Consider the following 15,474-nt stretch of genomic DNA (forward strand, 5'->3'; position numbering starts at 1 on the left):
GACAGCAGCGTTGCTAAAGACCTTAAATGCCTCCAAAGGTGAGTCCAACAATGCTTGTGAATATGAGATGGCTTCAAATGATGGCAGAGCGATGGTGGCCACAATGACGCGCCACGCAAAAGTTGACTATTAAATTGATGAAACCTTGTTTGTTCCCGTACGAAACTATGTCTACACACTTCACAATTTGTTACGGGGTGTCGGCTCAAACAAATATGGTGTTTTCAGTACATTGTATCCCATTACTCTCACATGCACTGAGGGAAAGCTGCCCTTAAAGCAGTTTTTTATTTCAATATTTGTGCGTTAATTCCAACCAGAAACCAATCACGCAATGTATTTTCAGAATCAGAACGACATAAAAAAATTAAGAAAATTTGGTACATTTTTCGGGAAATAATATGGGGGTTAAAGGGTTAAATAATGCATACCTCTGCCAGGACCAAGTCCGAGTTATCCGATTTTCTAAACTAACGAGGGTCTAATTAAGGCATCTTGACTGTACAGCGTGATGGGCAATCACTCCTTCGTTCTTTGAATAGAATGCACAACTGGCTCTCACTATACTTCGACTAACATGAGCCCTTGCATTAGCTACCCTGCATGGAGTTGGTGAGAGAGTCCAGACTGCCACGTCACTTCTGCATGCTGCATGTGAGGAATTCCACTGAGGTCAAGTGTGAAGTGCACAGCAGTAGAAATGAAAGTTAAGTTAGCTTCATATTGTGGATTGCAGAACGAACATACAGACAGGAAAGAAAGACATAGACGACACGGTTGTAAGTGTTGTCCATGTCTTCCTTTTTTTTTTCGTGCATGTCTTGTGCAACCCGCAGTATGAACAAATGCAGAGTGTTGCATTTTTACCTGACAGGCCCGCATTTCAAGCATCTTAGTGTGATTTAAACGCTGGCTTGGGGATATAATGACCAGTAGAATTCGCCACTTATCGGCACTTATCTTCTATGGGTAATCAGTGTCCCACTGGTTTGTAGAGGCGTGTGACCCCTTCGGGAAGTGAGAGTAATGAAATTGAGGCTTTACTGAACGGCTAGAAAGGTAGAGAAAATGCTAGCCACAAGATGGCCGTTCAAACATTTCATAAATGCCGAGACAGTACAACCCAACCAACAAGCCAAGCAACCAACCTTTTACACCAGGTACAGTGTTCCAGCGTGTTCTTTGCAATCACTGGCACCAGTTCATCCTTCTCCCGGTTGTACCAGCAAGTGACACCTGTGAAAAGACAATGGGGCACTGGAATTATTCTTAGAATGGCAAGAAGCTGAGCAACTTCATACCTACCAACTTTAATATCTGTAAAGAATACTGTGGACACGCCAAGGGGTGGAAGGGAGGTATAGCAGGCATTTTTTTTTTAAGTTTGCCCTGAAAACACACCTTTTATCTAATACACACACGCTTTATTAACAATAATTAGAGTCCCTGCATATGTCCAATATCATACAAGAACTAACGATGGTTAAAGTCACTGGAACCTGGAAAGTACCACAACCGTCGGAGCACCCACAGGCAACACTGTACTGCTGTTGCCAGATTTAGTCCAATGCGTCTCTCCGACACAACTGAGCTGTGTAGCTTCGCTCACTGCTGTTTATATTATCACAGAGCAATGCATTTCTTCGCCTTTTAATTAAAAGACGAGATGCTGCATCTACAATGCATGCTAGAAAGTTGTGCAGGTATGTGGCATGGTAAACTTACAGCCAAAATACATGAAGCAAGGTGGCCGATGGGACGGCCACTTGAACTGTGCTATCGTACTTGTCGTCCTTCCCGATATGTTGTGTGTTCATTGGGTAGATATAACAGGTGGGTACTACATATCCGTACAGTATGTTTAATCAACAACCAGTGTTAATGTTTCAAGCATTTACACATTGCCGGCCGAGGTGCATTTCGTGCTCGTCAGAAACGTTGATAGGATTACCCGTTGGTTACTAGTGGCTGTCCGCCATGTTGTGGAAAGCACGAAAAGGTCTACACGTTTTACATACTTGCAGCAGTGAAGAATAAATAATAGTTGTAGCCGCCTTCCTTCCCTCGCATTCGCTGCCCTCTCATCACGTTTCCCTTCTCCCTCGTCACATAGCTCATCTGCCTTTGCCTCTTTGTTGCCGTTTTATTGTGCTTTCTCTCGCTCTCTCGGCGTTTTCTCTCTACAGCGCCTGCTCCCATCACCGGACGCGTTCATGTATTTGGTCTACGGTGCTTTTGGCTCTGTGCCAAGCTCGCTATCTTCGTACAGGGCCAAGAGCGCTGTCAACTGTATACTTTGACGTGTATGAAAAGAGCGAAAGCATGAGCAAAGATCGCACCTATTGGCCACCAGAACGCATGCAGATCGTATCACACGTGTTCATGCATGCAGTTCGGAGCATTGTTTATGCGCGAGCGCACGTGACTTGTCACACGTCTGTCGATGAGTTTCTGGTCTCGCACAGATTGTCGTATCATGCCAACCCTGCTGGCCGCCCACTCGGATGACGCCACAGATGCTGCTGTACTCGTGCCTACGTTGCAAATGTGCTGCACAGCATCGACAACATTCGGAGATTAGTCTGTGCAGGTGACAGTGCCGTAGGTGACCTCCTTGCGGATGTTGCTGCGCTTGAAAGGCAGCTCTTGCTGCATGGCTCAAAGAAAGGATAGGAAACCGATGGATTTTTTTAAGGGCAGATGAGCAACATATTACTGTGCGTGCAGCAGGGAGACTCTGAATTTGCACAAATAACTGTGTGCTCTTTCCTTAAGCTTCCCATAGTCCCTACCGCTTTTCTTCAAGGTGCTATGACTAAAGCAGTGCCTCCAGCAGAAGTAATACCATAAAGTTCATCACTTAGAAAGTAGTGGCGCCTCCTGGTGATGGGCGCAACGCAACACATGGCTTTTGCAACGAAGTGCTAATTTAGGCCGGCTGTTGCACACTTAGGTTACAAAAAGAAAACAGCACACAAGAACGTGACAAGAGCAGATGACACATAGTGATATGGGGTTCAGCTCCCACTGGCAGTGGCAAGTTGTTTATTTGTCCACTTTCATTACCCTATCTCTTAGTATCTCTGTATTTCAATTAAAATTGCAGTTAAGTTCCTCTATGCTTCTCCAAGATTCACGTTGTGATTAACAACAATCAGGTGCCTCAGTTTTCTTTGGCTCCCCTTCGTCTCAACAGCAGGCGACACATACAAGCGCTGTGTGTGTTGCCAGCTGTTGACCTGTCCGTCATGTGCCGTCTGTTTCTGCACCCAAGGGTTTCGCGGATGCGCCACAGCAAATTGGCCGCCATCCAAGAAGCACTCACCGTACTGCCGGAAGGTGTAGAGCTTTTCGGGCAACGGGGTCTTGACGCTCTCCTGCAGAGTGGTGTAGAGCAGGCCCCCCGGCCGGAACCACTCGGGCGACACGTGGTGCTCGCAGACTGCGTTGCACGTCAGGCATCGGTAAAGGCGCCGCTCCACCAGAGCCTTCTGCGTTGCCCGCACCACCAGCAAAGGGTGGATGCCCACCACACCTGCAGAAGAAGAGTAGGGGAAATGCTGGTACCAGGGAAGTTCTGCCAACACACACTTAAAAAAAATTTTTTCGCCCTCTGAAAGTTTATCTTGTCAAATGATAATAATCGTCATCAATCTAGCGTGCACTTACTTTGTGCACTCTTAGTGATTGACTCATGGGCTTCAACATTTCAAAACACCGGGTCGTGACGGCCGTCGCGGTGGGGAGTTCGGTATAAATTTTACCACCCGGAATTCTTTAACATGCAACTAAATCTAACTACACAAGTGCTTTTGCACTTCACCTCCAACAACATGCGCTGCTGCAACCGGGAATCAAATTTGTGAACTTGTGCTCAGCAACATAACCAGTGAGGAAGCTCGAATTTCTCCCCCTGACATTCGTCTTCCCCCGCATAATACCCATGTCTCCTTACGCTCAGCTTTCCCGCATAATACACAGGCGGTGGTGTAAGTTGGTGTCGCAGTTACGTGTAACAATGAGAGATGGCGCTTCTGCTTTGACACTAGTGCCATCTGTCGGCGAAGATAACTGGAGCACTAGAGGAACTCGTTTCCTCCTCGTTGGCTTTGGGACATCAGCACGCATGGACTGACTGCACACTTGTCAGCACACTTTGTGAGACTCCCGCTGAAGGCTTCCCCCATTGAGACTGCAATGTGGTACTGGCATGGGCAAACACAATCGTTCGAACACGGTTTCATTCATGGAACTGCATCTGCAGACGATTAGGCCTCGGTGTAAGGTATGCGCAAACATTAACCTGGTATCCTCAGCATGCTTCCACTGAAGAACTGCAGTACAGTCAAGTCCTGCTACAACGAAATTCATGGGACACACAAGAAATTTCGTTGTGGCGGAACTTCGTTGACGCGAAATTAGTGTGTATATATGTACGCCAAACGGCAAAGCCGGGAACGAAACCGAAACCATCGTTCAGGAAATCTTCGCGATGGCGTGGGGGCAAAGGTTGAGACGTACCGAAGGCGGTCAATAAAGTATCGACTTTATGAGAGAATGCATTTCGCGCCGCTGTTACAGCATTTTTCGTACATTGTGGCCGACACCTAAACCAATGTGCATGCCCGGCCGATCATGAAACACTCATTTTGGGGCACACGTACCGTCGCAACGAAGCGGTTTGAATTATCACAATCTCATTGCATACAGTAGACTCGTGATAATTCAAATTCTGATAATTCAAACAAATGTCAAATTTTTGGTTGGCCAGCTATGTTTTCAATGTATTTAAAAGCTGCTTAATTCAAACTCCGTCATTCGGTTAATTCGTACTTTTTGCGTGTCCATACCGGAAAATATCTACTGCTTTGCCGCCACTATTTGAAAATTGGCGTGCTTATATAATCATAACAGTCGAAAATTGAAAAGTAAGTGCCTCAAGGCTTCAACGAAAAAGGCTTTGCTGGTAAACAAACGTTTGAAACGAAGCACAAGTACGGTAGACCGTGATGCTTCTCAACTTTCTAGCCCTGTTTACTGTTTCAACGATGCAAATTAGAAACGAAGACAATGAATAGGCCTCAAAACTAGTCTAAACATGGTTGCCTGCCTACACTTGTCGAAGCGGTCAAAACCACGTGGGCCAGCGTCGCAAAAACAATGTGCACCGCATCGCGCAATCGTGTGTCAGCATGCCGCACCGCAGCAAAAAAGAAAAAGAAAGAAAAACGTAATGGTGGGCACGAAAGTGACGCGTGCGGCATTCGGCTATCTCTGCTTTTCCGGCGTGCCGGTCGACTCCGAAGCACGTGACTGCCTTTCGTACCTGCTGCACTGCTACATCGCAGCGCTGGAACCGCGCAACGCATTTCTCGATCGACCATGTCGCCGCGAGCGAAGTACCAGACGCTACCCCTGAAAGAGAAATTGGCTGCTATTCAAGAAGTCGACGGTGGAGTAAGGAAGACTGAAGTGGCACTAAAATATGAAATCACCAAGAGCACTCTAACAACCATTCTGAAAGCCAAAGACAAACAACAGAAAACTCTGAGAATGAACTGGCTGCACTTACTGGCATAGAGAGCTTTGTGTTGAAAGCACATATAGCAAAGAAGCAGTTGACCTTTCATGATTTCTTTAAAAGGTCTGGTCAGCAGTAGATGGCCAATAAACTTGTTGTGGACCTTATGCCCCTGCTTTCTGTTTATTTTGTGTAGTTGGGATTTAGAAACGCTTAAAAATGTGATTAAAATCGATGCCTAATCATAATGTGACCTCTCACTGTGTGATTTTTACTTGTTTCCGCGAGTGAAAAGACGACTGAAAGGAAAGCTTCATTAAGATATCGCAGACATCCAACGGGCTGTGACGAATGAGCTTACAAGCATCGCAGTTACAGATGTCCCTGCTTGCTTCCAAGACCTCCAGAAACGTTGGCAATTGTGTATAGATAGCCAAGGGGACTACTTTGATAGGAGCTAGGATCATTACTTGGTAAGTGCAATTTTCTAGATTTTACGATCTTTGTCCTGGAACTTTTCTGACAAAGGTTGTATTTACTCTATTCAAATGCACTTTTGTTTTTTCTTTCTGGAAACATTCACTACAACATGACATGGGCATCGGAGTCAAGTACGAAACCATAACGGCAACAAGTGAATCTCACTGCCCCATCCCTAATCTTAAATCCCACCTTCCAATAGAAGATATGGACGACAATTCATGTTCGGTACATTGTGGATCAAATGCTACAACTTTTCTATTTTCAAGTGAGAACAAATTGTTACTTCTCTCTCTCTTATGATGAAATTCTGGTGAAGGAAGAATTAAAAGGTATTGTACTATGCATGTTTTCAAGTATTAAATCAAGGTGTGCGTTACAATCGAGCCCACCACATTTTTACAATTCTGACAATGAAAAATCGAGCTCTTGTTATGATCAAGGGCCCACTAGAACCAAGTAAATAAGGTATTCCTTGCATTCATTTTGGCTAGCTGGTGTTGTTGCATAAAAGAAGTAACAAATACCCATTTTGTATGTTCACACTACTGCGTCCTGTGTCCTTTGTTGCCAATAGCCAAGACATGCCAAGACACACCACAAATGCCATCACAACTCAGCCACCATTCTGCGCTCCCTACCTTTCTGTTACGAAAAGTACAGCATCCTCAGATGCACATGCTATTACTGAAAAGAAAGTAACAAGTACACAATACCAAACGCCCACAGACTTAAATACTATTGCTGTTACAGGACAGGATAAACCTTAAAGGGCATAAATTTTGCTTTAGAGTGCATACTCAGAGAAAAATGCCAGATTTTCTTGGAAATAGGCTTCCTCCACCTTCCACACATTCTCAAAAACAGCAAGAGAGCCTGACAGAGTCAGAAACCTTGAATACACATTAAATACCCTCGAATCTCAAAAGCTGTGACAGTTAACCCCCCCTACTTTCGTTCATATGTATGCAAATTAGGCCCTTCCTTGCCACGCTAATATCCCGAATTCTGACCAAGAATGGCTAAATTATTTTTCAGGGCACCTGGTGGCTACGTGTTTTACCTCCTCAGAAAGAATAAATTGGCTTCTGCTAGTGCTGTCATATGCATTGTGTGCTGCAATCTATCAAAGGCGTGACTAAGCCCAGAGACAAAACTAAGCTCGTCCATGGGATTGCTAGAAAATGAAAAGTACCGCTGACAAGCTGAGCTCATCTTTGGCCGTTTTTATGAGAAATGCATGGACGAACCCAGCTCACGCCAGGCACGAAAGGGGCTAAGGACCTCTCCCCTTCCACCCTTAAAGATCAGCTATCACCGCTCAAGCCAACGTCATCGCAAAGTTTATTAAAATTATGCCATCATAAACAGCCTTTGAAAGAGCAGAGGTCATGGGGTGCTACAACTAGCGGCATCTTCGACCGTCTTCCAAGTCAGCCCCATCCAGCGCTGCTCGAACTCAGAGACAGAGAACTAACACACAAGCTGAATGTGCAACTCGCTCTCAGGGGGGAAATGATGGGACATGAAACCATGTGACTACAACAAAGATCTGAATTTGCATTGAAAAGCCCTAGCCAAAATGCCTGACATTGAAAGGCAAAACTGTAGCTGCCCAGATGTGATGAGCGTTCGTCAGGATGCCAGAATACAGTCGCCTAAATTACAGTGGACTGTCACCAACAGCAACGATGCTGTGACACTGTGTTGCGATCATGTGACCGCAAATGCTGTCCATCTAAACAACTGCTCTGACGATAGGGCTCAGAGCACATGGGAGCATGCAATGCGAGCATAGAACGATCGAAAAGAATCAGCTGCACACAAGCTGCACAATATTCTTCAACCAGTCAAAGATAGGAAGGCTTGGAGAAGGTCAACCAACAGACACGACAACAAGTTAACAACCAAAGGCCCGGATGAGAGCCCTCGCTTACCAGTCCGTTTGTAGACATAGTGGTGAACATCAGCGACAAGAGTTGGGTGCACGCCGTGTTTGTGCTGGAAAACCTCGTCCATGGCCGCAGTCAGGCGCATCAGGTAGCCTTCGGACAGCTGGTGGTCGCCACCGACTACACAGCAACCGTTGGCATCAAAGTCGATGTACGAGTCCACCAGACTGTGCGGCACGCCCCATGCCTTCGGCAGCAGTGACCGCGGGATCTGCGGAAGCTTGTCTCCTGCACAGTGGCGAAAGTCAGAAATTTAAATTATACAGCCCCTAAACCACTCGGAGGTCGAAGGTGAGTGAGCAATTTTAATATCGCTTTCGCCGACAACGCGCTTGCGCCAATGCCTGCACTTATGTTTAGATGTGCTCTACGTTAAACAGAACATGTTTTCAAAGTTGAAATGCATAAACTCCAGTCCTCGCCAGCCATCCATATCAAGTTAATGCCGACTCTGGTTCCTTTCAGCAAAGCTTAGGTCTCTTGCAGTAGCTCTCCCGTGGGATTTTTCGGCTGCCGAGATCGGCCCAAGGTGTGATTAATGAGCAGTTGAGGTCAAATTAACCCGCAAAGTCCAATATAAGGACCGAAATAACAAAAGTTTCGTCCCATAGAAATGTATGGGCAACGGCTGGGACCTTCAGTCAGGATAAAAAAAAAAATAAAGCAAATTATTCAGAGCCGAATTAATGAAAGTCTATTGTACCATGGTGAATGGCTTAAACAGCAGGACAAGATGTGGTCTGCCTCTTTTTTGTCTTTTCATCAGCGCTGTTCATCATGGTGTGAGAAGTCCGTTTTTCAGACTTTTGATCACATAAGAACAGTTAGCTGGGCAAGTGGGCATGGATGCATCATAGGGAACCAGTGCACAGACAACACCGGCAAGGGCAAGACTTTGTTCAATATGCACAAGCAGACAGACAGTGAACTTTATTTGATCCTGAGGAGCTTCCGTGGGGGCCCCTATCGCGGACCCGTGGAAGCTGCTGGCTGCGTCAATATGCCCAAAAAGCAATTTTTATGCCTCAAAAAATGCTGTTATTGACTTGCGCAGTTGGGCTGTTCAATCTATAAGGTGACTGTAGCACTTAGTCTTGCTGCCAGGGGTTGATCTTGGTTCGCGATTTGTGAATGCCCCAGCATGTATCACGTAACATTTTATGTACGTTTTAATCTTCATGTTTAATACCAGTGCCACATAGGCACTTTCAATTGTGACAAGTACCGATTGGGCTTGATTGCGATGAAAAGTGCCCTACATGATCGATGCATTGGATAATCATTTAGCTGAGTCCAGCAAAGTGTCACGTCTTTCCTCTCTCGGTCTGTGTAGTCCATGTGCTGGTTCCCCAAGACGAGACTTCCGATCACTTGGACTTTCTTTCTACCAATCCCCCGCCAAGTCCAAACAATCAGTCGGTAACTGCATTCGCCGCCAAACTCACCCATGCGCACGCCAACCAGCGGAATGTAGTGGTTGCGGCCCGAGGAGCTCCAGGAGAGGCAGAGGGGCGGGTTGCGGCGGTTGCGGGGCCCACCGCGACACTGCTCGGGCGCCACCAGGCTGGGCAGGAACAGGGCGGCATAGTCGCCGGGGCTCTGCATGCCCGCTAGCGAGTCGAGCAGAATGATGGGCCGCCGGAGCACGTTGGCCAGACTGAACACGTGGATGTTGCGCAGACCCAGCAGCTCCCCTTCGGGCGGCAGGAAGTCGGGATCACACTCGGCGATGATCGCCGGCCACTCCTTATCGTCCACAAAGTCCTTGAGCAGCTCCTGCATGGTAGATGGCACCATTACAGGGTGACGGGCTCTGCTACAGTTTTAAGTGTACTGCCTGCTCTGACGAGCGGGATGGAACGAAAGAGGACAGTCGTAGTGTTCAAGGACAGGATGACAGCGGTGCAGATAAGAGAAGCGCATGGGTGTATCTGAACTTTGATGAGATTAAACGGGCCATGACATGGTCGTACAACTCAGCGTATGATTGTAACTGAGCACAGAGGGGCCAATATGGGCACACAAAAAGAAAAAAAAACAAAACTGTGCCCTCAGTGCACATTTCAACCCAAAATTACACTCTGAAATCACTGCATCTAGGCCGCTCCCACCGACCGCCCTTTTGGCATGGCCTGTGATGTCAAGAAGTACGGGGCCGGCGACTGTGTCCCCCAAACATTCTAAAATTCTCCGTGCCATACTCTCCTTGCTCTGCACACGCTGGCACGCTACACAACAGCAAAGCCATATGGTACTTGCAGGTAAATAATGCCCAAAAATGCAGTACTAAACTGAATGCCCCGCACAATGCTGCTACTTTTTGAAATTTCAGCCAGAACGACCTGGCGGTTTAACTGGAACAGTCACATTGTAATGAAGTGTGTGGAGTTCGTGTTGATATTACGTGCACTTTTCCGGGAAAGCAATGAAAACAAATATGAATGACTAAGCTGATTGACGCGAACAAGCAGACAAGTATTAGGAGAAAATAAGATAGCGCAAGAACAGGAACACGCACGAACAAAACTTACAAAAACAAACTCTGGCCAAAACTAAACTTATTTTTACAGTGGCCACAGATTTGCAAATAGAGAAACATTTTGCTGAGTAGGAGAGGCAATGTACACAAGCATGTGAGATGGCCTCAGATGCAGGTGGAGACGGACGAACGTCAGTGAAGCGCCAAATTTGGTGCAGCATGGCAATAGCTGAACCCAGGGCTCAGACACAGCACTGAAGACACAGTGTCGGCCCACGTTGGAAGACATTCACCAACTGCAGGCTACAGGAGACGTTCGATGGGAGCCCAGGTGGGAGCCTGAAGAGATGTTGGACCAGGAACTCGGCTGGCCACGACTCTCTGCCATCCTGAACATCATAATCTCTGTTGCCATGCCTCTGCCACACTGGCAGGCTTCCTCCGAACACCTTCTTACATGTGGCTTTTCATGTGCTGCTCTGCTGCACAGCACCAGCCTCATATGCAGTTGGTGCTAAACCGCGCAAACCAAATGTTTGTTTGTTGTCATTTTTGTTCCTTCTTTTTCCTCAGTTCATTCAGACATACGGATGGCGTTAGAAATTTGTACACGACACACATGTACCTGCCACTTCCATTTACGGAACACTTGGCACAGACAGGCTTATTGATAACTTCAATGTGCGACACCTAAAACACACACACCTTGTACTTAGCGAGGTGCTCCTCCAGGTGTCGCTTGAGGTGGCAGCGCAGCGGGTGCCAGAAGAGCTCCCGGCCGACCAGGGCCCGCGACACGGCGTGCACTAGGCAGTGGCCGTCCCCGTCCACATGCACCGGCAGCAGCCGGTCCTCGCCGTCGTTGTGGGCCCGCACCAGGGCGAGGGTGCCGCGCAGGTACGACAGGCTCCCCGACACATCTTTGCCATAGCCTGCCACGTCCACCAGCTCGGGGTCAATGCGGAAGGCACGTACGGCCAGCACACTGCAGTCGAAGTAGGCGCCCGCGCCCATCTCCGAAAGAAGCCGGGCCTTGCCCGTCTGCTTATCCATGCCGTAGGTGGTGAGAAGCGGCGAAACAAGCTTGCAATGGTAGTTGGACAGGCCACGCACTTTGATGGTGTCCTCGCCATGCTTGGGCACAAGGTTGCCTGCAAGATGGTAGAGTTCAACTAGTGAAGCTAACCACATCCTCAGTTGTCTACAGCGTAACCTTCCATTTAAGGCCTTTCTCTGTAAGACTACTGGCATACTGTAACACACAATTGAAAGAAAGTACCTGTAAGCCCACCGTCCCGAACGGCAGTAAAACAAATAAAAAATCACGGCACGGGTCATCTGGCCAGGGGACTTTCGTCTCGATGAGCTTGTTGTGCACCAATGCCACTTGAGTAATGGCCGTCGACGGCTTACACAGAGTGGGATCTTGCACCAACTACAGTAAACACGCAGCTGACACTCTTATACCTCATAGGTCGGGGAGCGGAGAAAGCCACCGGCGCCAAAGTAGCGATTGTGCTTGAGAGTGACGAGGGGCCTCGAACCCCCTTTTGCGGTGCGTTTTCTTGGAACTGCCGTGTGCATCCTTCTCGCGCACGACAAGCAGGTGGGTGTGAATGGATTCACAACATGAGGTTGCACTGATTAGTTAAACGGGCAGCCTCCCCTAAGGGGCGACAAACAACCCCGTCTCGCGTCCGACTTCCGCATCGGTGTTCTGGCGTTGCAGCCTTGGAATATGCGCAGTTCGGGTCTCGACACAGGCAGTTTGGATCGCGCAACGCCGACCAGATGCGTGGCCACCATTACTTTTTATGGGTGCACCACCGGCATGTGGTTTCTTAAAGTCGCATGAGAGCATATCGGTTTTGTCTCGGACCGTAGAGGACCGAGAGGATGTTTTCTTCGTCTTATGGTCGAGACACTGGGTCGGTGGTTGGCTGGAAAAAAGTGATCCCGTGCATCTCACTGACAGGTTTACTCGAAAACAAGTGGTTGTTTGTGATGCCACATGGCCCTCGACTCCTGGGAATCTGGTCGCTTCGCGCACGTGTTCGAGGACTGCCGCCATGATTCATACGCTTCCTTGCATCTAGGCTTTGTACATGTGCTTTGCTTGTTATCACTTTGTTACACCAGCTGCGCTGGCATGCCGTTTCTCGGAACCTTGGACAAATATGGGCAGCGCGACCCTCTCCCCTTTGATGTTGTTTATTGTGTATTTTGGGTAAGTATTCTACACTGTGAATTGTGCTAAAGAAAGTGTGCTTAAATGGTTGGTTGATCGACTGGCCATTCACGCATGGAAGTTCTAACAAACCTAAGAATTGGTGAACTGATTGTCCAGTCACAAAACAAACAATGATTCGTCAACAAACATTTCAGGCGGAGCGCTGGGTTTAGAAATTGTGGCTGCAGCGCTCCGATCAGGTAGAGTGGTTGTGGACCTGACTTAGCGTGCCAAGGACCATCGGCTTGGCCAAGATAGGGTTGCCCTATGTGGTACAAACCTGTGTAACTCTCTGTAACTGATGTACCATTAAAACCATGCAATTCATGCACAGCACAGTAACATGTATGATGTTACAGCCATCACGAAAACTTGGCTAAATCCTGGCAAAAGTTATAAAATTCCAAATTATGTTTTTCTGTCGCATCCTAGAATTGCTGAAAACAGAGAAGGAGGGGTGGGATTCTAGTATATTAGAAACTTGCTCAGGTATTATTCTCCTTTGAATACACCTACTAGTGGACACTCGGAGATGTTTTTTGTAGAGGTGGACAATGTCATAATTGGTGTCGTTTACCGCCCACAGCAGACTGATTGTAGCTTGTTTTTAAACGACTCTGAATATATTGATTCACCTGGCTGAAAATACTAAGAAAGCCATTATAGTCGGCGACATGATTATTCAAACCTACTTTGTATGGGTTCAGTAACATTGTCTTTGGTCCCACGTGATTTACAAGTTATACCTCAACTTGCCTTGATCACATCCTATGTAACTTTGATGCCACTGAAAGCCTTTATTGAGCCTACGATACAGGTCCTGCTGACCACTTACCGATTGCGTTCCTGTATTGTCTTGAAGATGCATGTTTTAACCGTGCAAATTTTTACGGAACTACAAAGCGAACAGATTATGAAAAACTGTCACTGTCACTTTGCAACATGTCGTTTTCCGACTTGGACGACTTAAACGCTAACATGCACTGTTCTATGCTAATCGAAAAGGTACAATTCGTAGCAACATGTCGTAGCAACATGGCAGTGCCTTTGCGGTTTCTAGTTTTCTCACTCAGCTTTTCCTCTAGAGTTAGTATACCAAGTCTATGGCAACTATGCCACAGTCAGTGTTGCCAGATCACTATGCATTTGGGATATCCACTATAGGTACAGTTTACAAAATTGTGATATGGCTTTATACTGCGCAGTTAAGAGTTGTAAACATGTCTTTTTTTTGCAATATTGAAGATTTATTTTTTTTATATTGAAAAAAATATTTCCTTTCCTGAAATAAAAAATTTCCTTTCTTCAGTTAGTAGCATCTAACTTTTTTTTTTTTGGTGCAATCAGCTTTCTCAAAATCTGTGAAAAGGTTGCGGAGAAAAACAATTTCTCTGTTCCCATAGGAACTCCTAAAGTTAAAGCTTCACACACTAGGAGCTTTAGGCACACAAGATAAATATTGTTTGGGCCCAATATAAGCCCGTAAGGGTGCAAACATTATGTGTTAAGGCCACCCTGAAATGATGCAAACGAAGCTGTCCCTTCCCAAGCTCACAAAATCCAAGGAATGGAAACACTCACTAATGAGGATGTTTCGGATGAGCGAGTGGAAGGCTATGCCCGGGTTGGACACTTCCTGGACGTCGCGCAGGGCTGTCCGGTCATGGCGCTGGCCACACTGGGGGCACTCGACACTCTGGTCGTAGGACGGAAAGAAGAGGCGCGCACAGCACGCCTCATCGGGGCACGTCGTGCTCAGCACACGCGGCTGCGCGGGCTCCTTGGGTGCACCACCCCCGGCCGACGGTGTGTCCATCACCCTTGCTGCCGTTGACCCGAGTAAGCGGGATCAGCTGCATGATGACAGGAAGACGGCGATTCAAAATGTAATTGGGAACAAACTATCAATGGTCAACCATGGGCATGCAAGGAAAGCCTCAGCCCAGATGGCCTAGACTAGAGGAATAGTGCACACAGGAACTAATGCCATCTGGAGTACAACACCTGACATATCAGCGCAGAGAGAATGAGGAAATAACTTGTACAACACACACACACACACACACACACACACACACACACACACACACACACACGGACAGACAGACAGACAGAGACAGAACAACAGGACACAGGCTAACAGGACGAACAACAAAACCATGGGAGCGATCCTATCCTAGAGAGATGGATAGAAAGGTACGCAGAGAGGTAGAAAAAGACAAAGGTAGAGAGCTGGCAGGTAACCATACACGAATGAGTACATGTGGATCTCGATAAATAATCATTAAATGATAATGCACAATGCTGACACACTATAGCCACTGATGTGCAGCATAAGTACCTGTGAGATATAATTTTTTTTTTCTACAGCAAAGTACGACAGCCACCCACATTAGCACCCACTGACACCCAGAGGTTATAGTCGACACAATGCTTTTCATGTGAATCCAAATATCAGAGGACCACCAACAAAAGCCATCATAATGTCATCATGTCGGCCCACTCTGCCTCCAGGCCAGCATATTGTCAGTGTTGCACAATAATAGTGCAATAGTGCAACAATAATAGTGCTATGTTCATGCAATGCTCAGAGTTATTTCCGCAGAAATCTTTTGACAGTGCTACTAGAGCTAACAAGACGCTACTAGAGCTAACACAAGACGTATCTCAATGCATATGCAATGAAAAGCAGACAGAGTAGACTCTTCAAAGGCCTCTCACCATGTGCAAAAACAATAAACTACAATATTAAAAAACTTCAGTTGATGTTAGACAACTACCTCACTAAAAATTCACAGTTCACACAAATTGA

General features: G+C 46.9%; 1 protein-coding gene across 2 annotated transcripts in view; it reads right to left on the bottom strand.

Annotated features, from left to right (window-relative positions):
- LOC119433462 (deubiquitinating protein VCPIP1-like) overlaps positions 1-15,474 on the bottom strand; it is a 54,839-nt gene that overhangs the window by 33,101 nt on the left and 6,264 nt on the right. For both annotated transcript variants that reach the window (XM_037700677.2, XM_037700676.2), the window contains exons 2-7: positions 14,244-14,515; positions 11,138-11,583; positions 9,399-9,729; positions 7,939-8,181; positions 3,326-3,535; positions 1,149-1,236 (exon numbers count right to left, since the gene is read on the bottom strand). In XM_037700677.2, the coding sequence (XP_037556605.1) occupies positions 1,149-1,236; positions 3,326-3,535; positions 7,939-8,181; positions 9,399-9,729; positions 11,138-11,583; positions 14,244-14,478 (1,553 nt within the window). In that variant the 5' untranslated portion in view covers positions 14,479-14,515. The remainder of the gene's footprint in view (positions 1-1,148; positions 1,237-3,325; positions 3,536-7,938; positions 8,182-9,398; positions 9,730-11,137; positions 11,584-14,243; positions 14,516-15,474) is intronic.

Source organism: Dermacentor silvarum, chromosome 11, assembly GCF_013339745.2.
Source record: "Dermacentor silvarum isolate Dsil-2018 chromosome 11, BIME_Dsil_1.4, whole genome shotgun sequence".
Classification (NCBI taxonomy): domain Eukaryota; kingdom Metazoa; phylum Arthropoda; class Arachnida; order Ixodida; family Ixodidae; genus Dermacentor; species Dermacentor silvarum.